Raw genomic sequence first — 26,405 nt, 5'->3', positions numbered from 1 at the left:
GGGGCCTTCAGGGCATTTCCATCCCGCTGATGAATGAGTAAATAGAACTGGAGGGGGATATGGAGAAATGCGACCCTGGCGTACAGCTGGTGGGAAGGAGAAATGGGGCAGCCGCCGTGGAAACAGCCTGGCGGTTGCTCAAACGGTTAAATGTGGAATCGCCATTTGACCCAGCAATTCCACTTCTGGGTTTATAGCCAGTAGAATGGAAAGCAGAGTCTCAAAGAGATACTTGCACACCTGTGTTCACAGCAGCGTGATTCACGACAGTGAAACGGGGGAAACAACCCAAGTGACCATCAACGGATGGATAAACAAAGGTGGTCCATCCACGCAGTGGAATGATTCAGCCTTAAAAAGGAAAGAGATCCTGACACCTGCTACACCATGGATGTACCTGAAGGACATGATGCTCAGTGAGAAGCCAGACACAGAAGGACAAATACTGTGTGATTCCACTCACATGGAGTCCCTGGAGGAGTGAAATCCATAGAAAATAGGATGGTGGGGGCCAGGGGCTGGGGGAGGGGCGGGGAGTTATTGATTAATGGGTACGGAGTTTCTGTTTGAGGTGATGAAAATGTTTTGGAGACAATTACTGCTGATGGTTGCACAACATTGCAAATGAAACTAATGTCACTGAACTGTACATTTAAAAATGGTGAAGCTGGTAAGTTATATGTGTATTTACCACAATGTAAAAAATATTTTTTTTAAGGAAAAAAAGACTGAGAGATGGCAGGGAGATCACTGGTCCAACATCTTGGTTTGCAGAAAGAAATGGGGCCGGGGGGAGGGGCGCGTCTTCCCAAGAGGATCCTCGACAGTGAGTGGCCAGTTGGGCCCAGAACCCAGGCCCCATCTCTGTCCCCTGCCCCCAACGAGGAGGAGTTCCTCTTGCAGGATGCTCCAGCCCACAGCACAGCACATTGACCTGAAGTCAGGGACCCTGGGGCCGCAGTCCCAGCTCAGGGAAGGAGGTACACCCCGGGCGGCCGAGCTGCGGCTCCCGTGACCTCAGACCCCATCCTGAAGGTGCCAGGGCCCCGCAGGCCACACAGGAGTCAGGTGACACCCCGGGGACCTCAGGGCCCCTCTGCTGCCCCCCACCCCCAGTCAGGAAATAAGCCACAGGGGGCCGAGTGTTTAGGAACAAAATTTATTCCAATTTAAAACAGAATTCATTTCAGGAGAAAGGTATGAAAAGTCTATTTCCATCACGTATCTCTGGATTAAGGGGTCAGGGCCCCGACACGCTGCCTGAACATGGACAGCTCCGGCCACAGGAGACTGGCACTGAGCCGACGGCGCCCGCCCCTCAGCCCGCACGGACAATACATGCATTTCAAATGACAAAAGGTTTAAAAACAGCATTTTTATATAATATTCTTTTTTAAATAGATTAAGGTTTAAATTGTCTGAAATCAGGACTGTTTAATATACAAGTACAAGCGGGCGAGGTCACCCCCGCCAGCCAGCACGGCCCCTCACACCACTGGGGCGTTGGCACTCGGAGGGCAGTTCTGCTGGGTGATGTGACACAGCGGTGGGGGTAGGTTGGCACTCGGGCAAGCGCCTCGGAGGCGAGCGGGCCAGGCGGGGAGGTTGGGCACAGCAGCCGGGCTTGCCCCGGGATCTTGGCACTCCGGCCCCTCCGGAAGTTAACACTCTGGATGCACCCCCCACCGCCTCCCCCTCGAGGGCCTGCCCCGGGCTCCCTGTGCGTTGTGGGCCCCTGGGAGCCCACCGCCAGCGGCACCACCGTCCCCGGCCACACGTCAGGGCTATGGCACAAACCCCCGCAAGTGGACGCACGGCACCAGAGAGGGCCCTTCGGGTGGAGATGCCCGAGGAGAACAGGCCGAGAAGCCTGCCCCCCACCCTGGGCCCTGCGTATCAGGCACAGGAGGGAGGTGGGAGGCGGACGGACGGGGACAGGGCTGGTGCGGGGCTGGTCTGACGTGTGCGCTGTTTCTCTGCACTCCCTGGTCAAGGGCCGCCCTGAGCACTCACTCGCAGGGCCCAGGTGCGCGGGGCAGGTGCGGGGCGCCACCGGCGGGCCACTCCCGTCACGTTGGTGCAAGAAACCAACCACACAAAACCAACCACTGCAGTGCTCGGCCCACGCCACATGAGACGGCCACTTCCTCCCCCCAGAAACCGGCCCTCAGGCCCTCGGGGAGGCCCCCTCAGTGCGTGGCCGTGGCCAGGCTGAGGGCCCACCTCCAGCTGCCAGGAGCCCCGACAGCTCGGCTCCGGGCAGAGTGCAGGGCAGTGGGCACCTCCCAGCCACCCACAGCCCTGCCAGGGCGACCCTCCCTGTGTCTCTGCCTCTCGGGGACAGACCTGAGAAAATTCTGAAAGAAGTCCCTACCCCACCGTCACTGCTTCCAAACTGGGTACAAAATGGAACAAAACAAACAGTGGCTCCCAGTCCAAGCGGGCTTCCTCGGGGTTGGGGACCGGGCCCAGAGCCCAGGAGTGCTCCCAGCGGAAGACCCAGAGAGCCCCGATGCCCCGGGCCCCCGCAGCAGGCAGGGCTGTGAGACAGGGCCCCAGGGGCTGCTTTTTGTTTCCTCAAAAAAAAAGAAAAAATGGTTAGGCACTTCCCAGGGCGGGCAGCGGGGGGCGCCACCCACCCCCACGTCTTGGAGTCCGGGGCAGAAACCCGGCAACAGTGGTGAGGGCGTCAATAACTTAAACAAGGAAGAAAGAGAAGTCCCAGCCTCTGCGTCTCCACGCCTTCCGAGATCAGAAGAAAGCAGGCCGACAGCTGTCCCCGGAGGCCGTGTCTCGCGCCACTGGGGGCCAGGTCTCATCTCTGCCCGTCTTCTGTGGGTTCTCTTTTTTTTTTCTTTTTCCTTTTTATTTTTTTTTAGAAAAAAGCAAGCCACGAGTCAAGGCCAGAAAAAGGCGGCCTCTGCCACTGACAAAGATGAGAAGGTGCACGAGGTGTGTAGGAAGAAAGATGTACATCCCCTGATAACTGTGAAATAAAAACCATTTGTTTAAAAATATGAAAAAACCCCGACTCCTGGGGCAGACTGGCGACCAGCAGGCGGCTGGCGGGAGTCCGCATGGTCACACCAGGTTGTACTCCTTCAGGTTGAGCTGCAGGATGGTGTCCTTGACAGCGGCGAAGACGAAGCGGATGTTCTCCGTGTCGGTGGCACACGTGAAGTGGGAATAGATGATCTTGTCGCTGTCGGGGTTCAGGTCCACGAACATCTTCAGGATGAACTCCCGGGCGGCCTGCGCGTCCCGCTGCGGGCCTGGCGGAGGAGGGGGGAGGGGCGGGATGAGTCGAGGGAGCCGCGCAGCCCCCCTGCCCAGCAGCCCCTCACTCAGGCCCACCCGCCAGGCAGACCCACCTCCCACCTCCCTGGCTCCCGCCTCCCCTCCGTCCACCACCCCCCCCCCCCACTCAGGCATGTGTCCACAGCCCTGCTGCCCCCTGGCAGCCAGCCTCCTGCTCTGGCCCGCCGCCCACCCCACCCCCACCCCACACCCTACCCCACCCCCACCCTCCACCCTACCCCACCCCCACCCCCCACCCTACCCCACACCCCCACCCCCCGGCCTCCCGGCTCCTCAGGCAGCACCTCCGGGAGACGCCGGGGAGGGGGTGGCAGAGCCCCGACTGCCCCCCAGGAGCGCCCCCAGGGGTCTCCGCGTGGGGGGGTGGGGATGGCAGGAGGGGTCCGGCTCACCCCGTATCCCCCGCGCCTCGCTCCTCCCCATGCCCAGGCCCTGGGCAGGTGGGGACAGGCTGCCAGGCGGTGGCTGCAGGGTGCCCCCTCCCACAGACGACGCTCCCCCGGGGGACACGAAGCTCTCTCCACCATCCAGGGCCCTGCGAGGCGCCCACCGAGCTCTGGCCACACTAACTGCACCGCGGCCTCCGTGCGGCCTGGGAAACACCGTCCTCGTGTCACTCCAGAGTCGCCAACAAGGCCACCGAGGCCCAGAGAGGGTGAGGGAGGCGCTGGCAGCGTCCAGGACAGGCCGCTAGGGCGGGCTCACCGTCGAACTCGGGGAAGTAGTCCACCAGGTGGGAGTGGAGGATCTTGTCCTCCAGCAGGTCCTTCTTGTTGAGGAAGAGGATGACAGACGAGTTCTGGAACCAGGGGTAGGTGACGATGGTCCGGAACAGTGCTTTGCTCTCCTCCATGCGGTTCTGAGGGGCAGGCAGCAGGTTGGCGGCAGGTCCCCCAAAAGGGCCTGTGGGCACCCCCCTCCCTGGGCCCAGCGAGGGCCTCACCTCGTTGTCCGACTCCACCAGCACTTGGTCGTACTCGCTGAGGGCCACGAGGAACATGATGGACGTCACGTTCTCAAAGCAGTGGATCCACTTTCTCCGCTCGGACCTCTGGCCCCCCACGTCCACCATCCTGCAGGGCAGGGTGCACGGGCTCAGCACGGGGCTGCAGGTGACAATGCCCACCCCCAGCACAGCCGCCTCTGCCAGAGCCACAGCGACCCCTGAGGCATCAGAGCAACGAGGGCCCCCTCAGTCACCTGTCAGAGCCAGCAAAGCCGCAATACCATTAAGCCAGGAGAACACAGCACAAGCGGGGGGGGGGGACCCCCGAGACAGCCAGGCGCCTGCTTGCCGAGAGAGGGGCCCTGGCCTACAGGGGGCGCCGTGGAGCGTGTGAGGCACAGACCCCGGTGGGGCTGAGCCGGGCGACCTCGGATGTCCCACGTCTGGAAACCCGTCTCCCCTTGTTGGACACCACACGGCATCATCTATGAAATGCTGGAACCCACCCCAGCCATGGCGAGAGCAGGCTGCTTGTCCAGCGGGAGATGTCGGCACACAGACGCTGACACCAGGCAGGGCGGGGACACGCTAGGGACGGTGCCCTGACCATCACGACTGGTGACAGGTCCCCGCTTCCTACTTGTGAGTTTCTTAAGTTTTCTATGACGAGGAAGCCCTCTACTTTTTTTTTTTTCGGTACACGGGCCTCTCACTGTTGCAGCCTCTCCCGTTGCGGAGCATAGGCTCCAGATGCGCAGGTTCAGCGGCCATGGCTCACGAGCCCAGCTGCTCCGCGGCATGTGGGATCTTCCCAGACCGGGGCATGAACCCGTGTCCCCTGCATCGGCAGGCGGACTCTCAACCACTGCGCCACCAGGGAAGCCCCAAAGCCCTCTACTTTTGAAGACGATGGCGAGAAAGAACAGCAGCCTGAGAAGGCAAGGGTCCCCGGGCCAGGCCCGTCCACAGCTGCTGGACAGTCAGGCAGCAGAGGCCAATCCGCCTGGCGGGGGTTTCTCAGAGGAGGTTCTAGCAAGCACAGGCAGATGGCGGATGTGCCAGGGTGACCTAGGGGATGGGAGGGGGGTGAGTGGACACCAGGCCCACACGGGCTGCCGCTGCCAGTCCGGGGAGCGCCATCGGGCCGACGGCATCAGGGGCCACAGCCTTTCTGGAGCTGAGTCTCCCCAGTACAGCCAGGCGGGAACCTGGGCTTCCAGGGGCGGGACCGGGGAGGGGGGGGTCAGGTCTTTGCAGGAGGTCCGTGTGGGACCAGGCTCAGGCCTCACACATCAGGCCAATCGCACTGTCACTGGATGCTGTGTGAGCTCCGATCAAGATGGGGGCACAAGCTCCCTGCCCGGGCCCCCGGCCTGCCCTCTGTAAGCCCTCGACCAGACAAGGGGGGAGGTGGGCAAGGGGTGGGCTGGCCAAGGGACAGTGGTGGCAGAGGTGCAGGGCCACTCTGCAGTTTGGACAGCAGCAGAGCGCACACACAGGCTTGGGGGAGGGGCGGGAAGGGAGGGGGAGAGGCATTCTGGACAGAGGGCACAGTAGCTGCGGAGGCCAAGGTGAGGCCGTGTGAGGGGACCCTGGAACGTGGGGTCGGGAGGAAGGCCAGTGATAGCCCCGGCCTGTGCCCCGCAGGCCTCTGAGGTCCCGGACCCCATCGAGAATCTGACCAAAAAAGAAGGAAACCAAAATGCTGAACTCTCACCAGAAAATGTACCATCAGGCATGTGCAGTGTGATGCCTACAACTCCTAAGGGTCCAAGGGCACCCCGGGGGCTCTGACAGGTGAGAAAGGATGGGGGGCCAGCTGGGGGCACCCAGACTCTCCCCCTCTCCCAGAAGTTTCTGCCTGAGACGTGCGGGTCCCTGGGGGCAGAGGTGCGTCTTGGGTCTTGGGCCAGAGGGCACCTCAAGGCAAACCCAACAGACTCCCTGAACGTCCCCGGGGCTGGCGCTTCAAGGCAACAGGGCAGGACCACCACCAGCAGCGCTGTCTCTGGGGCCCCTGGGGTGGGCTCGCCCAGCAGAAGGGACCCCATGCAGTGGCGGGGAGGGAAGGCTCGCAGCCAGAGCAGGAACCCCACCCCGGAGCCTGGGCCTCAGAGCCCTGGGCGAACCGTGTCCCCCAAAGCCAGTCCCCCTGGAACCTGGGGACACAGCCTGATCTGGAGGCGGGGTCCCTCCAGATGGCACTAGTTCAGACAGGGTCACTCCGGAGCAGGAGCCCTGGATCCAGTGATCGGTGGTGTCACCGTAAGGAGGAAACATGGGCACAGACCCAGGGAGGGGCCATGTGATGACGGACGCAGAGACGGAGCGAGGCTTTTACAAGCCAAGGGACGCCGCGGGCTGCCAGCACCCCCAGAGCTGGGAGGGACCGGACAGCTTCCCCTCACGCCCTCAGGAGGACCCAGCCCTGCCGATACCTTGACCTCGGAGCTAGGAGAGGATACATTTCTGTGATTTTACGCTGCCCATCTGTGGTCATTTGTTACGGCTGCCCCGGGAGACACACTTGGCCTTGCCGCCTGGCAGCTCTGGACAAGCTGTGACCTCACGGGGTGGCGGGGCCCATCCTTGGGGACGGCCCTGAGTTCACTCTGGCCGCATGGGCTTCGGAACTGGGCCACAGAGGGGCCTGGAGCCACCTTCCCCTGGGGCCCTCAGGCTCCTCCACCGCCCGCCTGGAGCACCCCTGCTCTGGCCTGGACTCCAGACCACCCGCCCGCCCGCCCGCACGCACGCGCTGGCACCCTCCCCCCATCTGGGACCCACGCGGAGCCCGCACCAGGAGGCCGTTGCCCCCGGGGCCGCCTCCATTCAGCCCTGCCAGCGCCACCAGGGCCTGGCTCACTCGGAAACCTGGTGACAGCCACGGACAAGGCCCCTCTCTCGCTGCCCCACAGCGGGGGCTTGGGGCTGGGCCGGGGGCGCAGGTACCTGAAAATGATGTTCTCCAGGTCGAAGGGGTACTCGATGATGCCGGTGGTGGGCACGCGGACTCGCAGCACGTCCTGCTGCGTGGGCAGGTAGCCCGAGGCGGCGATGCGGTCCACGTCAGTCAGGTAGCTGCAACACAGCAGGCAGGGCCGCTCAGGCCAGCCCACCAGGGGCCTCCCGGCCGTCCCGGGTCTCCTGAGCACCGGGAGGGGCCCAAGCAGCCCAAGTACTTGGGACGAGAACGGACAGGGGCGAAATGAGGCTGCAGGGAATGCCTGGGACAGAACCCCGCCCCAGCTCTGAGGGACGTCTGTCCGGGGATGGGGACGGCGCCGGGGTTCCGAAGAGAGGCTGTGGGCTGGAGGGGTGGCTTTTCACAACCAAACCTGTCACTTTGGAATAGTTTGAGAGACACAGAAAAGGGGCAGAGAGACAATGGAAAATCCCCGCAGACACCCACCTCCCTGTAGGGAAATCGCCCCGTCACGGCTAACGAGGCGCCATGCAGACCCTCCTCCGCCCAGGCCTGGTCCGGCCCCACTCACTACTTGGCAGAGTCCGAGAGCTGGTACTCCCGCCGGCGGTCGTAGCACTCCTGGATGCCGGGGTCGTTCCACAGGGTCTTGATGGCACTCACGTACCGGTGCTCGAAGGTGGTCACCTTCTCCACATCCACCTCCCGGATCAGGAGCGCGTTGGCCTGTGGGGCGAGGGGCAGGCCGGGACGCTCAGCGCCAGCACCCGGCAACCAACTCGGAACCATTGACTCCCATTTCCCATGAACACGCGTCAGGACGACGCAAGGGCGACCGGCAGCGATCGCCCCCCAGTGCCAGGCCCCTAAAGGAAAATGCAGATGGAGGCAGCTCCCGGAAGCAGGGCCCACCCGGCCGCCACGCACCTCAGTGCCGGGGCACCCAAACAGGACAGAGGAACAAACACCACTGGCTGCCCCTGTGTTCCCATGCTGCAGGTAAGGAAACCGAGGCACAGAGAGCTGCTGTGACCTAAGAAGAACCTGCCCCCCGATTCCAAGCACACAGCTCCTGAAACCCTCGGGATCTCTGAAGGCATAGGTCCTCTCATGTGCAGCCTGGGATGGGGTCTGGGGACCAGAGCAAGCCACCAGGAAGGGGAGGCTGAGCTAATCATAACAGTCCAGTGGTCCAATGACTCATGCCCCTGGGATGGAGCCTCCACACAGACCCTGGACCACAGGGCTCGGAGACCCGCTCCTAAAGAGCCTCGCTGAGACACACCACCCCAGAGATCCACGCACGCGCACACACACACCTACACACACACACACACACACACCGCCGGGGGCAGAAGGCTCCCAGGAGACCCCTGTCTCTCCTCCAGCCTGCTCCACATGCCTGTGCTCGGGATGGTCCCACCCACACGGCTGAGGGACTGGGGAGGGGACACAGCTGGGCAGAATCCCAAACAAGGAATGAGGGGGCCCCAGCCCAGGCTCTGGAACCCACCGGTCGCCTCCCAGGGATGCTCTCCCGCCCCAGCCCCCGCACAACAGCGTCCTTCAGCCCCGCCTCACCCTCCCAGCCTCCCAATCTGGGCCTGGAGAAGCAGACACCAGCCCCAGAAAACCCCCGACTGCGGATGCATGTAGGCCAGGGACCAGACGTCTGTTTCTACGGCCACGCTGTCCCTGCTGCTGCAGCAAAAGCCGCCACGGATGACGTGTAAGCAAGTGGGCGTGGCCCGCGCCAGCAAAGCTGCACCTACAGAGACAGGCCTTAGTCTGCCAATCCCTGTTCCAGATGCCTCTGGACTTCCACGGTTAAAGTGGGGCCTGGACGCTGAGGGGCCTCAGCTGCGAGCAATCCTACGAACCAGAGGGTGAGAGGCTCCAGCAGGCCCTACATGCTCATTCCCACAGCCAGGCTGGCCGGGCCCCAGACCCAGTGCTGGGCCCTGTAGGGTCCCTGATGACCCGTGAACCGGGCACCAAGGCAGGAAGACGCCAATATCAGAAATCTGGTTGACTGGCCTTCTTAAGCTTCCAAGTAAACAGACTAATTTAAACCCTATTGGACATACATGGTCCAATACACGGTGCCACGTGCCAGCCCAGGCAAACTGCTGGAGTTGAAAGAGAAGTCCCCGAAAACAGATCCACAAAAGCAAAGCCAAGGGAGGCCGCCAGAGAGAGCCCCCTGGTGCACGGCCGGGGCAACGCCTCGGACAGCAGGCAGGCAGCCCCTCTGGAAGGCGAACCGAGAGTTAACCTGGACCTCGCACCCCCACTGCTGGGGACGCGCCCAGGAGAAACCAGGACAGGCGTGCAAACAAAAACCTGCACATGAGTGTTCCAGCAGCATGTCCGCGAGAGCCAGAAGAGTGGAAACAACCATGCGTCCGTCGATGGACGATGGACAAACCATGTGTCCCTCCACACAGTGAGCATCATTCAGCCACAAAGAGGAGAGAGGCACTGACACTCGCTACACCGTGGACGGACCCTGAGATCACGATGCTCAGTGAGAGAAGCCAGACACAGAAGGACACACAGGGTGTGATTCCATTGACGGGAAACGTCCAGATCAGGCAGGTAGATCCACAGAGACAGGGAGTGGGTTCCTGGTTGTCAGGGGCTGGGGTAGGGTAGGGGAGGTGGCTGCCAGTGGGGACAGGGTTTCTTTCTGGAGCGATGAGAATGTTATGGAATTAGAGGCAATGGTTGCACAACTCTGCGAATACGTTAAAAATGAGCGAGCTGCACACTTTGAATGGGTGACTTGGTATGTACGTTTTCTCAATAAAGCTGTTACTGAAAAAATAAGAGAACGTGCCACCCCCCGGGGTCAGAGGCCCTGATACAGTGCGTGGAGTGCCTGGTAGGACGCTGGCCCTCAGAGGGGGGCCAGGACTCACTCTGCCAACTGTAGGACGGGGCTGCGAACAGCTGCCAGACGCCCAGCCGTGCCCGGCGCTCCCACCCAGGGCCTCACCTTGTTCTGCTCGTACTTGTAGAGGATCTTCAGGGTCTCCATGGCCCGGATCATGGCCTGCATGGCGGTGAAGATGTTCTGGTACACCAGCTTGGTGAAGCCCCGCTTGTCCTCCTCCGAGTAGCCCGCCCCGTGGATGATGCGCATCTGCTTGATGAAAGTGCTCTTCCCGCTCTCGCCCGTGCCTGCAAATGGCCCAGTGAGACCCAGCGGGACTGGACCCGTGACCCGAGCCGTGGGCTCACCGCACCCTGCACACGAGAAGCCCCGCCCACAAGGAGCCCCGAACACGCGGAGTCCCGCCCACGAGGCTCGAGGTGGGGATGCGCCTGGCCAGCCGCTGCTGCCTGGACAACAGGGCGGGCCGCGTCCTCCCACGCACACCCTGTCTACAGGGGCAGCCGCGGCTCGGAGGAGGTCGGGACAACAACGTGGGCAGGGACGGGAAGGGAGCAGCCGCGGCACCTGCGGCACCTGCAGCAACTTGGGTCTGAATTCAACTCTGGCCGCAGCCGAGGAACTGGAGGCCAGGAACAGTGAAGTGTCTCCCCCAGATGCTGCCACCCCCTTAACTGGTCACTTGACGAGCTCCCTTGTCCCACATGCCCTCGTGTGACAACATCCCGCCGACCCACGGCTGTTCTGATCAGAACAGCTTTCCTTCAGGGCACGAGTTTGGCATCTGCGTCGAGGCCACGCTGGGCCTTCGCAGGGCGCCGGGCCATGCCCCCCACAGTCCCCAGCAGCCCCTGAACCTGTAACTCACCCAACCTCACGCCACCCCGAGACTGAGCGTGACTCTGGCGCTTGAACAGCCCCAAGGCCCATGAACAGCCCCAAGGCCCACGTCCCTGTCAGCCCAGAGGCCCTGTGGGTGCCCGGGGCCCCTCCCCTCTCTGTCCCACCACCCTCCGGGTGTCAGGCGTCAAGGCCCCACCTCAGAGAAGGGCGCACGGAGGCTCTGTCTCCAGGATCAAGGGCTGGCCAGCCCCACCCGGCACCAGCGCTGCGGCGGGAGGGAGGGCTCCTCTCCTGCTCCAGCCTCTCACCGCCCTGTCACCCTCTAAGCGGCAAACCCGTACCCCCACTTTTGTTCACCTCCACACGCAGGGACTGCAATTTAGTGGCTTTAATGTGCCCACAAATCTCTGGGATGTCTTCCATGCAGAGGGGGAGCCTGACCCTTCCCGGAGGGCAGGCTGGACTCAGTGCCTCCCTTCCAACCAAAAGAATCTGACCAAGGATGGCCTGTCACTTCCAAGACGAGTCACGGGGCTCCCCGTCCTCTGTAGGACTTTCGCGGGGGCCGGGGGGCAGCGCCGTCCCTGAGGGCCCATGTGGACAGGAGCCACGTGAGGGGCCACCCTGGAAGCGGCTTCTCCGGCCCCATTGGGCCTTCAGATGAGGCAGCCCCGGCTAACACGTGCTCTACAACCTCCTAAGGGACCCCGAGCCAGAGCCCCCAAGACTCCTGACCCTCAGAATCTGCCTGTGTGTTATTTTCAGCTACTAAGTTACAGGGTGGTTTTATTGCACAGCAGGAGAGAACTTCTACAGCCTAAGGACACATGGCCTCAAACCCCTACTTGATAACCAACACAGGTCCCCGCTCACCCATGCCCTGAAGCCCCCAGGCCCCCTCTTGGGGACTCAGAACCCCCCAGACTCGCCCCAGCCCGCCTGGGCTCATCCTCCCCACCCTGTCTCAGAGTCACCTGCGTCCCCCACCCCAACAAAGGGGCCTGAGCTGCGTCCTGCCCTGCACGCCATCCGGCTCACAGCCACCGGTGCCGTGGGCGCAGGGCAGGCAGCTCCCCTCTGCACTGGGACCCATCACCGCTGTCTTTCAGGGAGTCTCTCTCAGGCATCTGCTGCCCGCCTCCTTGCCCAGGAGCTCCCGGAGAAGACATGGGTTCTGAGCGGCCTGCAGTGACCACACCGCCCTGCAGCAGGAGGCCCTCCGCCCGCGTCTGAGTAACTGACCACGGATGCCTGAGCCCACCTGGGGAGACAGAGCAGAGGCCGCCTCACTGCAGCTGCCCCTTTCTAGGACCTCCATCAAGGCCCTGGGTCCTTTTACGAATAAAAGAATACGACTCTGGTTCTGTCACCGAGTGGTAACTACCCCAATGCCACCTCCCATCCCACCGCTGCCGCAACATCAACCAGAGGCCAGGCGCCCACTCCCACCAAGGCCCCACCACAGCTCTGAGGCAGGGGGGGCGAGGACCCCACGTAACCCCACACCTCCCTGAGGGGTCCACACACTCCCCCATCGCTGCAGGGGGCGGGGTGGGGGGGGGGAGGCGACACGCAGGAATGCCATGCCCTGCGTGGTTTCCTCTGGACCAGGGTCCCCGCACCACTGCTGACACTGGGGCCGTCCCGGGAACTCTGGGGTGTTAAGCAGCACCCCTGGCCCCGCCCCCTCAATGCCAGGATCCCCTCAGTGTGACACACAGACATCCCCAGACATTGCCCAGTGTCCTTTGGGGGCAGGACCCCCCAGGTGAGAACCCCTGTTTTTGACACTATGCTACTATAAAAAGATACGTGCCCTGCTGGTGTTTGGAAAGGCCTCTCACCAGAAACATCAGACCAGTGGCCACTAAAGCCCAACCCCCTGCAGCCACAGGTCAGCTGAGGTGGAGAAGGGCAGCCACTCAGGCCCCGGGGCGCTGCCCCTTGTGTCCACCCCCCTGAACTGCAGGAGGGGCAAGCGAGCTGCACGAGCACAAGGGCGCGGGGAGATCCAGAGAGAGCCTGCTGACTTCAGACCACAGCCAGCATCTCCAAAACGGGTGCGCAAAGGACAGGCAGCCCCCCCAGAGCTCCCCAGAGGCAGCGCAGGGCACCGAGGGTCTCACACACGTGCACGCGCCCGTGCCAACAGCCAAGGGACAGCGGGTGTTCACGGAGGAGCCGTGATCACCGGCCAGAGAGTGGCCGAGGGAGAACGGGGGACGCCCCGGTGCCCAACACAGACGACGCAGCTGGGACACGCCCCGAAAACCAAGAAAGACCCCTCGGAAGATGGACCCCTCGGAAGATGGACCCCTCGGAAGCCAGAAACACAACTGGCCCTGGAGACGTCGGGGGTCCTGGACGAGGCACACGGCCCGAACCCTGCCGGGGGAAGAGGAGCCGCTGCGAAGACAGCACCGTGATCAAGTGCAGGAGCAAAAGGCACTAGTGAGGTGAGGGGGCGGTGACGGGGCGGTGACGCGCCTCACGAGCAATCATGTCGCAATCCACGTGTCAAGTCCTCACGTGCACCCCTTAAACCACACAACACGCGTGGCACTTACGTCTCAATAAAGCTGGGGGAGAACGCAGCAAAAGGGACACCCTGGGGACAGTGCGGCCCAGGAGGTGGGACGGTCAGTGACCCCGCCCGGGCCATGCCACCTTGCCAGGAAGGACAGAGAAAGGAGGTTGTGGAGGTGGCGGCTGCAGAGGCCGTGCCCCCGGAGGAAAGCCCCACCAGCCGCATGTCGAGGGTGGCGTGTCACCTGTGCTCAGGGCCAACAGCGACTGAGTGACAGGTGCCAGTCCCAGCAGGCACCTTCCGGCAGAGCTGTGGGCCCTGGGCTCTGGAACCGGCAGGCCCAGCTGGCCAGAGCTCGGCCACCACTGGCCAGGGAGGAAGGGAGGAAAGGCTCCGGGGGACGCAGAACCGCCACAGAGTCCTCTCCAGGTGCCCACCCCCTGGCCCAACTCAGCCCACATGCTGCCGGCACCCGGTGCCGGGAGCTGGGACCCGGGCCCCCCAACACGCCCGAGCCAACAGCCTCCTGCTCAGAGAAGTCTCGGGGTGCGAGGTCCACCTGGACCTCACGGCCAGGCCTATCTGCTGTAGCCACCACCCGGGGGTCCCTGGCAGCTCCAGCTCATCCTGCCCGGCCCTTGGTCAGTTCCCCCTGAAGATCTGGTCATGGGGACTTCCCTGGTGGAAGATTCCACGCTCCCAATGCAGGGGGCCCAGGTTCGATCCCTGGTTGGGGAAATAGATCCCACATGCATGCCACAACTAAGAGTTCGCATGCCACAACCAATAGTTCATGTGCCGCAACTAAGAGTTCACATGCCACAAATAAGGAGCCTGGGAGCCGCAACTAAGGAGCCCACGTGCTGCAACTCAGGAGCCCGCAAGCTGCATCTGAGACCCAGCGCAACCAAATAAATATCTATATAAAAAAAAAAACCTTCAACAGCTGCCCACCAGGGAGAAGAGCAAGGCCCCCCTCAAGCAAGACCGTGTGAGACCCCGTGATGGGCCTCGTTCTAGCCACGCACCTGCACAGGTGCAGAGGGCACCTACCGCCACACCCCCTCCCAGCGAGGACGCCGAGTGGCCCCAGGTCCTGGCTGTACTCAGACTCCGAGCTCGTGTCTGTGGGTCCCCTGGCCCCCACTGTCCTCCACAACGCAACCAGCCCAACCTTGCACGAGGACAGCCGTGGCACTACGGCCCGGGGCCGGCGCGTGACACCACTGTTCACGTCGCCCACGCATCGGGCCCTGCCCCTCCCGAACGCCACCCCAACTCCCTGCACAGAAACCCAAACTCACGTTTTCCAGGAAGGGCCCCAGCGCCCCCAGTGCCCCACCTGCTCCTGGCCTGCTGCTCCCGTCTGTCCCTGCTGGGAGCCAGATCCCCAAGGGCGGGGCTCTGCCAGCAGCCTCACACCCAGCCCCAGCACAGGCCCGGCCCACAGAAGGTACCGCACACATTTTTCCCAAATGAACCAAATGAACTCAGCCCCAATCCACAGTCCCGGTTCTGTCACGTGTCCCCCTCAGGTCCTCTGCATCCCCTGTCCTAACTCCAAGAATGGGGGCCCCTGGGGGCACCACCCATGTGAGGGGTCCTGCCCCTGGGGGCCTGGCAGGGGCCAGACAGCACAGCGGGGCCAGGAGCCTGCAGGACGATCTCTGGGCGTGCTCAGTGGCATCACCAGTTGCCCAGCCGAGACTAACTGGAGAAGAGGAAGGAGGAGAGCAGCCCCATCCCTGCGACAGAGGGAGAAAGCCACTGTCTCGCCTGCACGGTCGGCCAAGGTCTAGGACCGCAGACCGGGAGGAATTATGTCTGAGCCCAGGCAGCCACTCCTCAAATGTGGGAGAGAAGAGGGGCAGGGAAAGGGCCTGGAGGACAGGAAGGATGGTGCTGGTCCGACATCATCCCAGTGGGACTCAAGGTGTGCAGGATCCGTGACCCCCGGGGCAAGTGGCCACGATCTAGCAAGAGAACACTAGTGTCAGAAGCTGGTGTTCAGGGCTGCCGCCCGGCCATCCCTAATTCTAGAATGTGGGCAGTGAAGCCAGGAACCCCAGGACCACAGGAGGCCCAGGCGAGAGCACTGCCGGGGATCTGGGCTCCTGGAAACACAGCCCGGAAATCCAACACGGCCCTGAGCTGTGTCAACAGGTCCAAGATCAAAGAGGCACGGCGACCTTCTGCTGGAGAAAGTGCAAACACCTCGTGCAGCCAAGGAAGGCAACTGCACGCTCCCCTCGCCCCCGCTCATCCATTCATTCAGTGGTACATCTATCACCCCACCTCCTGCTGGACAAGTGAAGGAGCTGAGGCACAGAGAGGTCAAGCAGCTTCACTGAGGTCACACAGCCAGTAACTGTCAGACCTCAACAGGCTAAGGTCTTCGGGCTTCACGTCCGTCCATCTCGTCATGGTCCACGGTCACCGCCACCCAGGGAAGTGAGCGAATGTGAGAGCACTGGGGGAGCTCTCCTGGGCCAGCCACGGGCCTTTCAGAGACACCGCAGCAGCGGGCGCCAGCGCAGACAGGGGCCAGGAGGGAGGACAACAGGGCAGACCTCGGGACTCATCCCTTCATCTGACCTCCACACCGTGGCCGCTAAGTCAGCAGGTCCAGCGTCCCCTGCCCAGGTGACTCCAGGCGCAGACACTGGTCCCCTGGGCCAGCCCCCCTCTTGTCCCACGTGCCAGGTCCTAGTGCAGCGCTTCCTGAAGCCTAACGCTCAGGAGTCGGGGAGACTGGTATGAGCCCCAGTCCCGCCCAACCCTGCCGGGCAGCTGGGCTGCCCGGCCTGGGGGACGGGAAGGCCCCCACCCACCTGTCGAGGCTCAGCAGAGAGGACCAATGGGGCAGAGACGGGGCAACCCGCCTCCGTGGGGGGTCTGACCTTTCAGCTCTAGGCCAACCGATGTCTGTAAGCAAACCTCCTTGGCAGGCACTGGGATCAGATCAGGAAACGAGAGGCCCAGCCCTGAGGGCCAAGCTCCGGAGACCCCACCGCAAGACAGGGAGGTCCCCGCTCGGCCGCAGAGGGACTGCCAGCCAGCGCAATACTGTGAATAAAGACAAAGGCACAGACGGCACTCCCCAGTTTGACATGCATCGCCCCCACTGACCCTCCCACAGTCCGGGAGTTGGGGGACGCTCTCCTTCCACAGCAGGGAAACCCGAGGCTCGGGAGGCACGGGGACTGAAATCCCACCGCGCTCTCCAGCTCAGTCCTGGCGGGACCCGCCTCCCAGCGCTGCCGGGGCAGCCTGTCAACCTGGGTAAAGCCCTCTGTCGGGAGAGCAGTGACCACGGGAGGGCACAGCGCCTCGCAGGTGTTGCGGCCTTCCCCCCAACAGCGCTGCAGGTGGGGAGCCGAGGCTGTGCTCGCTCTGGAGCGCCCCCAAGCCCACTCACGAGGCCTCGGGAGGGTGGCAGCTGCGAGCTGTGCCCCTAAGTCCCTGTCTGTCCACGCGTCACAGCAGAGGGCCACCATCAGTGGCAACGGGCCCCGGAGCAGGGAGCCTCACGTCCAGGCAGGATGTGAGGATGCCCTAAGTCAGGGCGCCCAGTCACCCCCATTCGACCTGCTTGAGGGAACTGTGTTCAGTTAGCCAATCAAAGCCACCCAGCAAACATCTCAGGTCCGCAGGGCTCTGTGCTGGGCCGTGGGGTGGCAGGGCCTGCCCCGGAGGGGGGATGTGGTGGGGAAAACGAAGGGGAGACACCTTGGTAGTGACCGGCCAGGCGCCCCACGCCTGGGCCAAGGGCAGAGACCTCGGCCACCCAGGAGCAGGGGGCTGGGGCGCATTGGCACAAAGTCCTCAGCCAGCAAGCCTGTGGCCTGGGGCCCGGTTGTGAGAGCAGCTGGAGTTCTGCCAAAAAATAACCCCACACGCGGGTGCCCCCGAAGCCCGTGGAGATGCCCCAATCCCGTCCACGGACACTGGGCTGACAGGCCCCGCGGCTCACTGTCCTGATGGGAGAGGAGCGCCCTATGGGGACCAGAGATGGCCGTTCCCCCTGAGTGCAGCCCAGCTCCGCACACCCGGCCCAGACCAGACCCGCCCACCCAGGGCTGGACTTTGCCCCCAAGGCCCTCCGAGGCAGAGCAGGGACAAACAGGCTCCCGTCCCTCCTGCCAGGGGTCCCCACTCGGCTCTGTCTGCAGCTGCTCCAAACTCCCAGCCCAGGAGTAGCAGTGACTGCGACCTGTTCTCAGGCCACAGGGAGAAGGGCTCCACCACAAAAATCAGAAAGTGAAACCTTTTGTGGTTAAACATCTGAGGCTCTCAGGCAGCGACCAGCGGAGCTCAGCCGAGGCCGGGAAGCATCTGTGCACACGGAGTCCGAAGCCCAGGGACACGCGTGGCGAGGCTGTGCTCGGGCCCAAGGGGAGGGAGATTCCCACTGGCCTGGCACGCAGGACACCGAGGGAGAGGGGCTCTGACAGCAAGTCTGGGCTCCTGCACCTCCAGGGATGGCGCCCACCCTTTCAGCGACACAAAATTTCATCTAACTTTTAAGCCCCTGAGACTCATCCTGGGGTGGGCCACGAGCGGTGGCCCAGGGCCCCAGGTGCTTCCAGCTATCGGGGTCTGCGGGGGACAGGCAGGGCCACCGCCAGGAGCCACGGCCACGTTCCACTCTGCGCCTCCAAGCAGGGCAGGCGCACCCTTCCCGCCGGGGCCACCACACCCCAGGCCGGATTCCGGCCCTTTCTACCGCCCTCGGGGCCACAGCGGGCTGGACAGGAAGCCTGCGGAACTGACCGCCCTGCTTTATTTAGAAATCCCGGAGCCACTCAGCTCCTGGAACGGCACTTCCTGCGGTAGGCCTCGGTTCTCAAGGGGAAACCTGTCCTAAGGAATGGACGAGGGGCCTCCTTGGTTGTTCTCTGCTGAGTGGCAGAAACGTGGGGGCAGGGGACTGCACCTGCACCAGGAGGGATCACGGGAGGCAGAAGCCGGCGGGCCTGCCCGGGACCCCCACCGGAGCTCCTAACTAGGCCTGGGGGTCCTCTTCCGTAAAGTGGGAGAGCGACGCCGAGCCGTGGGGATCCAGGTGTATCCCCTGCAGGGACGCTCACTACCCCCATTCCTCACCACAGACGACTGTGAATGAGGATGTGGCCTGGAGTAACAGGACCAACAAAACCGAACACACCTATCACACGTGTTCGTAGACGTGTTGCGTGTTGACGGCACACACATATGTGGCTCTGGACCGTAGTAACAAAAGCATTCACCTTTCAAGCACCCACAAAGCATCTGACAAAACAAGCGAACACTGATCGCATACCGGCTCTGCAACATGCATTTTACACTGTGTGCTAACACAGGGCAGGGGGTGATTCTGCCCCCGGGGGACACTGGGCCACACCTGGGGATGTCTGTGGTTCTCATGACTGGGGGTGCTCCCGGCATGGAGTGGGTGGGGCAGGGATGCTGTTCGGCACCCCCCGGCTCCCAGCACGTCCCCTGGACCTCCGCCTGGCATTCACAGCCGCCCTCCTGGTGTCATAAACCTTCACCTTGGACCCACAAGCTCTCATCTTCCTATCTGCCCCCATGCCTAGGACTTAATAGCTTCCCAGGAGGGTGCAGACTCCCTGTCCTGCAAGCCAGCAGGGGGAGGGGTGGGACCTCAGACCCAGGTGCTCCTGCAGCCAACAGCCCGCACCCATGGGTGGGCGCTGGACACATCCAGATCCCCTGCAAGGCTCCTCATCCCCGGCCCAGGGAGACCAGAGACACACAGCAAGGCTGCAGGATCACAGGCCACCGACCCATACCCTTGAACCCCACGTCAATCTGGAGCCTGGGTGCGCACAGGGCAGGCAGCAGGGGCGTGCAGAGGTTCATGCAGCCCCCAGCCCCCAGGCGAGGCCGACTGTCTGGTAACATTAACATGCTGGTAACTTCTCAACCCCCCTCTGAAAATAAAGTCTACCTCTGTTGATGAAAGGCAGCCAGGGCCATGCTGTCCTCCCAGGTGCCACTGGGACCCCACTGCAAGTTTCCTCCAAACTTTACCATTACTCTCTGCCTGTCTTTTCTGCAAAGATGGCCCGTTTTATAGCCTTTAGGTAAAGTGGAACGTTTGGGAAAAAAAACAGGGAAGGTATTTTAATCAAAGGGAGGACCCAGAGAGTCCCCACAGGTGGGAGAAGCGAGGCAGTCCCTCCAAGACCCACGGCCTCCAGCGACTCACCGCCTCCGACCCTGCACCGTCCTGCGGGTGGACCCCTCGGTGGCAGACCCCTCCTCCACCAGGGGCCCATCACAACAGCATTTCCAACCTTCCCCACAGTGCAGGAATGCAGCAGAGCTCCGGAGAAGGCAGGGCAAGGGCTTCGCTTGTGTAAACGACCTTCTTGCCTTCGACTGCGGAGGTAAGTCCTCCAACAACCCTTATTTGGGGTGACAACAGCTTGCCGACTGCTGGGCCGACTGGCTCCGTGCAACAGGTGCGCAGTGGGGGAGACGGAGACTTGGACAGGAATCCTCTCCAGGAGGGGGAAGAGGACCCAGGAGACCCGGCTCCCACTAGGACGTAAGGAGAGGGGCCGGACGGAGACGGTTGCTCCGTCAGGGCTCCACCCGCCCCGGCCCCAAGAAGAGAGAAAAGGCTGTCTTCTCCCCCACAGATTGCACTCCACTGGGGAGGGACATGGGTTTTCCGACTGGCCTCAAGGAACGGGGGCTGGAGGGGAACAGGCCCAGCCTGCAGGGAACAGGGCTCCACCTGGTGGGAAAAGTAGAGAAGGGATGCCAGGAGGCAAGGGGTGCGTCTTGTGGATTACAGCCCAAAGGTCTGGCCCTGAATAGATGCTGGGGGCAGCGAGGGGGCACACCTGTTGGGGGCAGGGATGGAGGGCCAGTCCTGTGCACGGAGGAGGCTTGTCTCCTGAGAAGGGGCAGAGGGCAGACCCTCGAGGGTTTTGGGGGCCCGAACGGGACAGCAGAAGCTGGCCCTGCAGGGATCAGGGGCTGGGCAGCAGAGGCACGGACTGATCCCAAAGGGTCCTGGGGACCCCGCCTGGACAGCAGAGACAGGGGCTGATCCTGAAGGAAACTGGGGCTTGATCTGGACAGCTGAAGCAGGCGCTGACCCTGCAGGGACTGGTGACCTGCCACGGACAGCATAGGCGCGAGCAGATCCCGAGGGTCTGGGGCGTTGATGTGGACAACAGAGGCAGGGCCTGGCCCCTCTGATGTCAGGGACTCAACCTAGACAACACAGGCTGCAGAGATCGGGTGGCCCAGAGGTGGACAGCACAGGTAGGCAAGGGCTGACCCCCGCGGGGGTCGAGCCCGCTCTGGACAGCACGCAGGGCCGCCCCGCCCGCCCGCCCGGCACGCGCACCGCCGGCCCGAACCCCGCAGGCCCGGCCCCACTCACCGAGCAGCAGTAGCTTGAGCTCGCGCCGGGCGTCGCGCTTGTCCCGCCGCAGCTGTTTCTCGATCTCGGCGTTGATCCGCTTGGACTCCTTCACCTCATCGCTCAGGCAACACGCCATCATGGACTCCAGAGTCATCGTCCCGGCCCCGGCCCCGGCCGCCCGCCGGCCGCCCCCGCCACCGCCCCCCGGCCGGCCCGGCCCTGGCCCCGAGCCGCCCCGGCCGCGCCTGCCCGGCCCTCGGCGCTCGGCCCCTGGGCCGGCGGTCCGCCTCGGCCGCCTGAGAGCACCGGTCCCGTTCAGCCGCTGGTCCCTCCCGGCCACCCTCCACCCGCGCCGCCACAACCACTGCCGCCGCCGCCGCCGCCGCCGCCGCCGCCGCCGCCAACCGCAGCCGCCGCGACCGAGCGACAGCGCCTCACAACCTAACCAGCGCGCGGACAGCGCCGACGGACAGGCGGCGCGGCCAATGGGAGTGGGAGGCGGCCCGCGCGCCCGCCGCGGGGGCGGGACTAGCGGTCGGGATGGGCGGGGCGTCGCGCGGGCGGGGCGGGGAGGGGCGAGGCGGGCGCGCCCGCGGGTTTGGTTGCGCCGACGTGGGAAGGGGGACGCGCAACCGGGAGCCGGGCGGGGCCGCCCGGGATTGTGGGAATGTGGAGGACTCGTCAGGCTGGCTCGGCTCCGCTCGGCTCCGCTCGGCCCCGCTCGGCCCCGCTCGGCCCCGCTCGGCCCCGCTCGGCCCGGCGGCTGTCTGGGCCCCGGAGCGAGAAGCTCGGACCCGCAGCTGCGGTCGCGAGGCTGAGCGACCCAGGCCCAACGCGAGGCACTGGGGTACCAGCCCTCACGGCCTCCTGGGGCGCCCTGGCATTACCTGACCGGAAACGAACCTTCCTCTCCTCCGTTCTTGGAACAAATATTAATGGAACGCCTTCTGTATACCAGGCCTGGGCTTAGCATTAATACAGAGCCTGCTATATGCCACGTATGGGACGAGCATTAATGGAGTACCTGCTGTATATCAGGCATGGACCAGCCATTAATGTAGTGCGTGCAGTATACCGGGTATGGACCAGCTTTTAATGTAGTGCCTACTGTGTAACCAAGCATTAATGAAGTACTTGGTATATACTGGGCAGGAAACAAACATTAGTGGAATGCCTACTGTAAACTGGGCATGGACCAGGCATTAATGCAACACTTGCTATATACCAGGCCTCGACCAGGCATTAGTGCAGTGCCTGGTATAATTCCAGGCAGGGAGCAAGCATTAATGAAGCACCTACTATAAACCAAGTACTGCCGGGTTGCTATGGGAGCATAGCCACACACATTCATTTAAGGAGCTTGGCTACTTTCACCCTGCACCGGCAGACCTGCATAGTTGCAACAGCCCTAAAATATTTACCATCTGGCCTCTTCCAAAAGGAGACCTAGAAGGAGGCCTAAACACAGGAAGCGCCATGTGTTTCTGTGCTCACCTGTCTTGAGATAAGGGGAGAAGGGAGGGTCAAAGTCTCCATTTATTAGTTGATTGGGACTGAGGAAAGTTTGGTTTCTTGAGACACTCATCTTGGGGGCTTCCATCCCCACCCCAACTGGACACGCAGCCAGAGCAGGGGCCGCTGGGGTCCCCCCACCAATAGAGGAAAGCTCCACTTGAACAAAGAACCCACAACCAGGGAACCTGAACAAAAACATTGGTCTTGGCTCCAACGTCCCCTCCTCCAGGGGAAGTGGTCAGGCCAGGTGTTCCCTGAGCACCCCTTCTGATGACACCCACACCCCACCCCGGCACCACCCTGCTGGACTTCCCCAGGCCCTTTTCATGGGCTGAAATCACCTGCTTTCTTCCCTTACTGTCCTGTTCCCTCCCCACCATGTTGTAGGGTATCTATGTCCTGATCACTGCTGCATCTAGACCCCAGCCTGGTACACAGTAAGTGCTCAGACACGCTGGCACCTGGGACCTGGGACCCTTTGCTGCAGTGCTTGCACCTGGAAAAACGTCTCCTCGGGCAACAAAATACAAAGAAACCATAAGGGAACTAGAAATAACTGTGTGCATGCGCAGTTGGGGCAAATTATGGACAACAAAATACAAAAAGACCAAAAAACCCAACTGTCACTTCTTTTTTTTTTTTTTTTTTTTTTGGCTGTGTTGGGTCTTCGTTGTGGTGCACGGACTTCCCATTGCGGTGGCTTCTCTTGTTGCGGAGCGCGGGCTCTAAGCGCTTGGGCTTCAGTAGTTGCGGTGCATGGGCTCGGTAGTTGTGGCTTGTGGGCTCTAGAGAGCAGGCTCGGTAGTTGTGACGCACGGGCTTAGTTGCTCTGTGGCATGTGGGATCTTCCCAGACCAGGGCTCGAACCTGTGTCCCCTGCGTTGGCAGGTGGGTTCTTAACCACTGGACCACCAAGGAAGTCCCAACTGTCACTTCTGAAGACCCGGAAGCAAAAGCAGGATACTGTGCAGGCCCACTGCACACTACACCACGAAAGGGGTGGGCAGACCACCTAAGTCACCTCTCTGGCCCAACCGCTGGACACACCCCTACCCTCACCTCATATAGGGAACCAGCTCGTTCCCCCCTGTCCCACCAAGGGAGTGAACAAGCAAGGGAACCTGTTGCTTGTTCTCACTCCCACCTGCTGCAGCAGGGGCCCTGAGTTTCTTGTCTGGCCTCATCAATTTCTATTCAGTAAGGAAGCCAAGGACGCTGGTCAGTAACAAATAAGTATTGCAGGGAAGAATGGATGAGCTCTTTGTTGTTTGTTTTCCATCTCACCCAACAGACTGTGAACTTCAGAAGGGCAGTGACTGCATGTGTCTCGGTCACCCTGGGGTCCGCAACGTCCAGCACAGAGCTTCAGTCCTCTTCCCTCCTCCAGCAAAACTGTGCACCAGTGCCGGCCTGAATAGTGATGAGTGGAATCACCCACCGACATGTGTGAGTGCCACGTGCTCCGGGATTGTCCATCTTGTTCTCTGCAGTGTCCCCACAGCCTAAAATAGCCCCTGACATACAGTAGGTGCTTGATACATGTTTGTGAAACCAATGAAGGAACACAGCTCTCCTGGGTGCGTCTTCTCTTGCTCTGGAGGAAAAAAATAATTGCGCTCTCTTCGCTTCTCTGCACCTATTCCTTGCCACCGCTGGCCTCCTCCTCACTCGGGACTTAAACCTCAAGATGGAACCTTCCTTTTGCTGCTTACTCTGGTGTAGACTGTCGGCGGGTGACTTAACTTCTCTGGGCCAGTTTCCCTGTCTGCAAAGTGGCCAGACTGTTGTTTTTCAGAGCGCTTGTTGTCAGTAGCCAAGGGGAAGGTTCTTGTCACGTACACAGTAGAAGCTTAATGTTTGCTGAAATATTCAAACACTAGGGAACTGTAGGATGGCCCCCCAGTGAGCCCCGCTTCCTGGTATTCATGGTCTTGTGTAATTCTCTGCCTTGCCTAGGGTGTGTGTTGAATTTAGTGATTCACTTCTAACAGAATACGGAGGAATAGACTTCAGACATTTGGTTACAAAAGGCCTTTTGCTTCCATCGTGGGCTCTCCCTCACTCGCTCTTACAGCAAGCTCTTTACCGATGTCTAGACCATCCTATTCTGCTCGAGAAGCACATGTGCAGGAGAACTGAGGCCTCCTGCCAACAGCCCAGGAGGGAACCGGTTTGGAAGCGGCTCCTCCAGCCCCACTGCATAGCTTGATTGCAAGCTCATGAGAGACCCCGAGTCAGAACCATGCAGCTACACCACTCTCAAATTTCTGACCCTCCCAAACTGTGTGAGACCATGAATGTTTATTGTTTTAAGGCAGCAAGTTTGGGGGTGTTTCGTTATGTAGAAATTAATAACAACACATGTACCCAAGAGAAACAAAAGCACAGGTGTACATAAGACCCGTACACACGGGACTTCCCTGGTGGTCCAGTGGTTAGAACTCCGCGCTTCCACTGCAGGGGGCTCTGGTTCGATCCCTGGTCAGGGAACTAAGATCCCACGTGCCGCGTGGTGTGGCCAACACAAACAAACAAACCAGCAAAAAAGACCTGTACACACATGGTGTAGCAGCTTTATTGATAACATCTCCAAACTGGAAACAACCCAAATGCCCACCGACAGACTGAGTGGATAAACAAAATGGGGTCCATCCATTCTCTGGAATATGATTCAGCCATAAAAAGAAAAACACACAACATGAATGAATCTTAAATGTCTTATGCTGAGTGAAAGACACCAGACACAAAAGAGGATGTACTGTATGATTCCATTTATATAAAATTCTGGAAAACACCTACTATGGAAATCTATAGTGAGTGAAAATAGATTGCTGGTTGCCTGGGGCTGGAGGGTCAGGGCGGGGAGGGGCCCAAGGAAACTTTCTGGGGTGATGGAAACGTTTGGCTGTGCCACGCGGCTTGCAGGATCTTGTTCTCTATCTTGATTGTGCCTGTGATTGGGGTAGACATATGACAAAACTCATCAAAATATACATTTTAAACACGTGCAGTTCGTGGCATGTCAATTACACCTTCATAAAGCTGTCAAAATAAGAAGTGTCCAAGGAGGTGGTACTTGTAAAGTACATAGTAGGTGCTTAGTAAGTGCTTAAATGTTTCAGAGGACACTGAAATGGAGCAGAATCCATAGGGGGTGGCTTGTCATTCTCAGCCATTCACTAAGTGCTCTCCTTGTGCCGGAGGTGGGTGGGGACCAGGTGGGTAAGATGGGGAACGGAGGCCCACGGAGAGATGGTGAACTGGTCCCAGGGCCCAGCTGGTGGCTAATTACTGACCGTGGCTTCTCCACCCAGAGGCCCAGAGAGACAAAGCCCACGGCTGCACTCCTTGATGGTTGGGAGGCCCTGTCCTCCTGTCCCCATGGCCTCCTCCCCTCCTCCATCCTCGAATATTGGCCTCCCATGCCCTGAAGGATTCTATTTTATGAGCAGGTCCGGGGGCCAGGGAACAAGGCCATTTCCTGGCACAGAGCTGAGAACGTGAGCAAAAGTGAGTGGGGCCCAGGCTGGGGGCACGTAAGGTGGAGGGGCACCTGAGGCCAGAGCACCAGCCCCGGAATCGGGGGCAGATTCCACTGTGTTCAAGTCCCTGTCCTTCTCTGGGCGTCAGAGCTGAAAATAGGGCAATCATCACCCATCCACGTGGACATTCAGTGTCAGAGGAACCAGAAAGGGGTCACATCCTTAACCCGACTTAATGCCCCAGCCTGCAATCCCAGAGGGTATTTATTTGTTTTCTTCTCTTTTAATTTTTTCTTATTTGGCTGCACTGTGCAGCATGCGGGATCTTAGTTCCCCACCCAGGGATTGAACCTGAGCCCCCTGCAGTGGAAGCGCAGAGTCTCAACCACTGGACAGCCAGAGAAATCCCTCTTTTAAATTTTTTTCAAAGGCAGGGACTTCCCTGGTGGTCCTGTGGCTAAGACTCCGCTCTCCCAATGCCTCCCAATGCAGGGGGCCTGGGTTCGATCCCTTCCCTAGGGAAGTAGATCCCACATGCCGCAACTAAGTAAGACCTGACACAGCC

General features: G+C 61.4%; 1 protein-coding gene across 1 annotated transcript; it reads right to left on the bottom strand.

The window, feature by feature from the left end:
• Positions 1-1,561: 1,561 nt before the first annotated feature.
• GNA11 (G protein subunit alpha 11) lies at positions 1,562-21,029 on the bottom strand. The gene is made up of 7 exons (XM_022557328.3): positions 20,862-21,029; positions 10,189-10,373; positions 7,762-7,916; positions 7,217-7,345; positions 4,262-4,391; positions 4,024-4,177; positions 1,562-3,272 (listed from the first exon to the last, which is right to left on the bottom strand). Exons 1-7 carry the CDS (start codon positions 20,995-20,997, stop codon positions 3,082-3,084), a joined length of 1,080 nt encoding a protein of 359 aa, XP_022413036.1. The 5' UTR covers positions 20,998-21,029; the 3' UTR covers positions 1,562-3,081.
• Between the last annotated feature and the right edge of the window lie 5,376 nt (positions 21,030-26,405).

This window comes from Delphinapterus leucas, unplaced genomic scaffold (assembly GCF_059928025.1).
Source record: "Delphinapterus leucas isolate spDelLeu-1000000601 "Yukka" unplaced genomic scaffold, BTC_Dleu_Yukka2 spDelLeu_asBTCV2_sq25, whole genome shotgun sequence".
NCBI lineage: Eukaryota > Metazoa > Chordata > Mammalia > Artiodactyla > Monodontidae > Delphinapterus > Delphinapterus leucas.
Note: the sequence above shows the minus strand (reverse complement) of the source record. Positions and strands in the feature narration are given on the sequence as shown.

What these genes read in the sequence shown, in the direction of transcription:
- GNA11 (XM_022557328.3), bottom strand. Translation starts at nt 20,997, where the DNA reads ATGACTCTGGAGTCCATGATGGCGTGTTGCCTGAGCGATGAGGTGAAG. An exon ending in ACAAGTACGAGCAGAACAAG is followed by an intron (nt 7,917 to 10,188) that starts GTGAGGCCCTGG and finishes CTCGCCCCACAG; the next exon opens with GCCAACGCGCTCCTGATCCG. An exon ending in TGGTGGAGTCGGACAACGAG is followed by an intron (nt 4,178 to 4,261) that starts GTGAGGCCCTCG and finishes CCTGCCCCTCAG; the next exon opens with AACCGCATGGAGGAGAGCAA.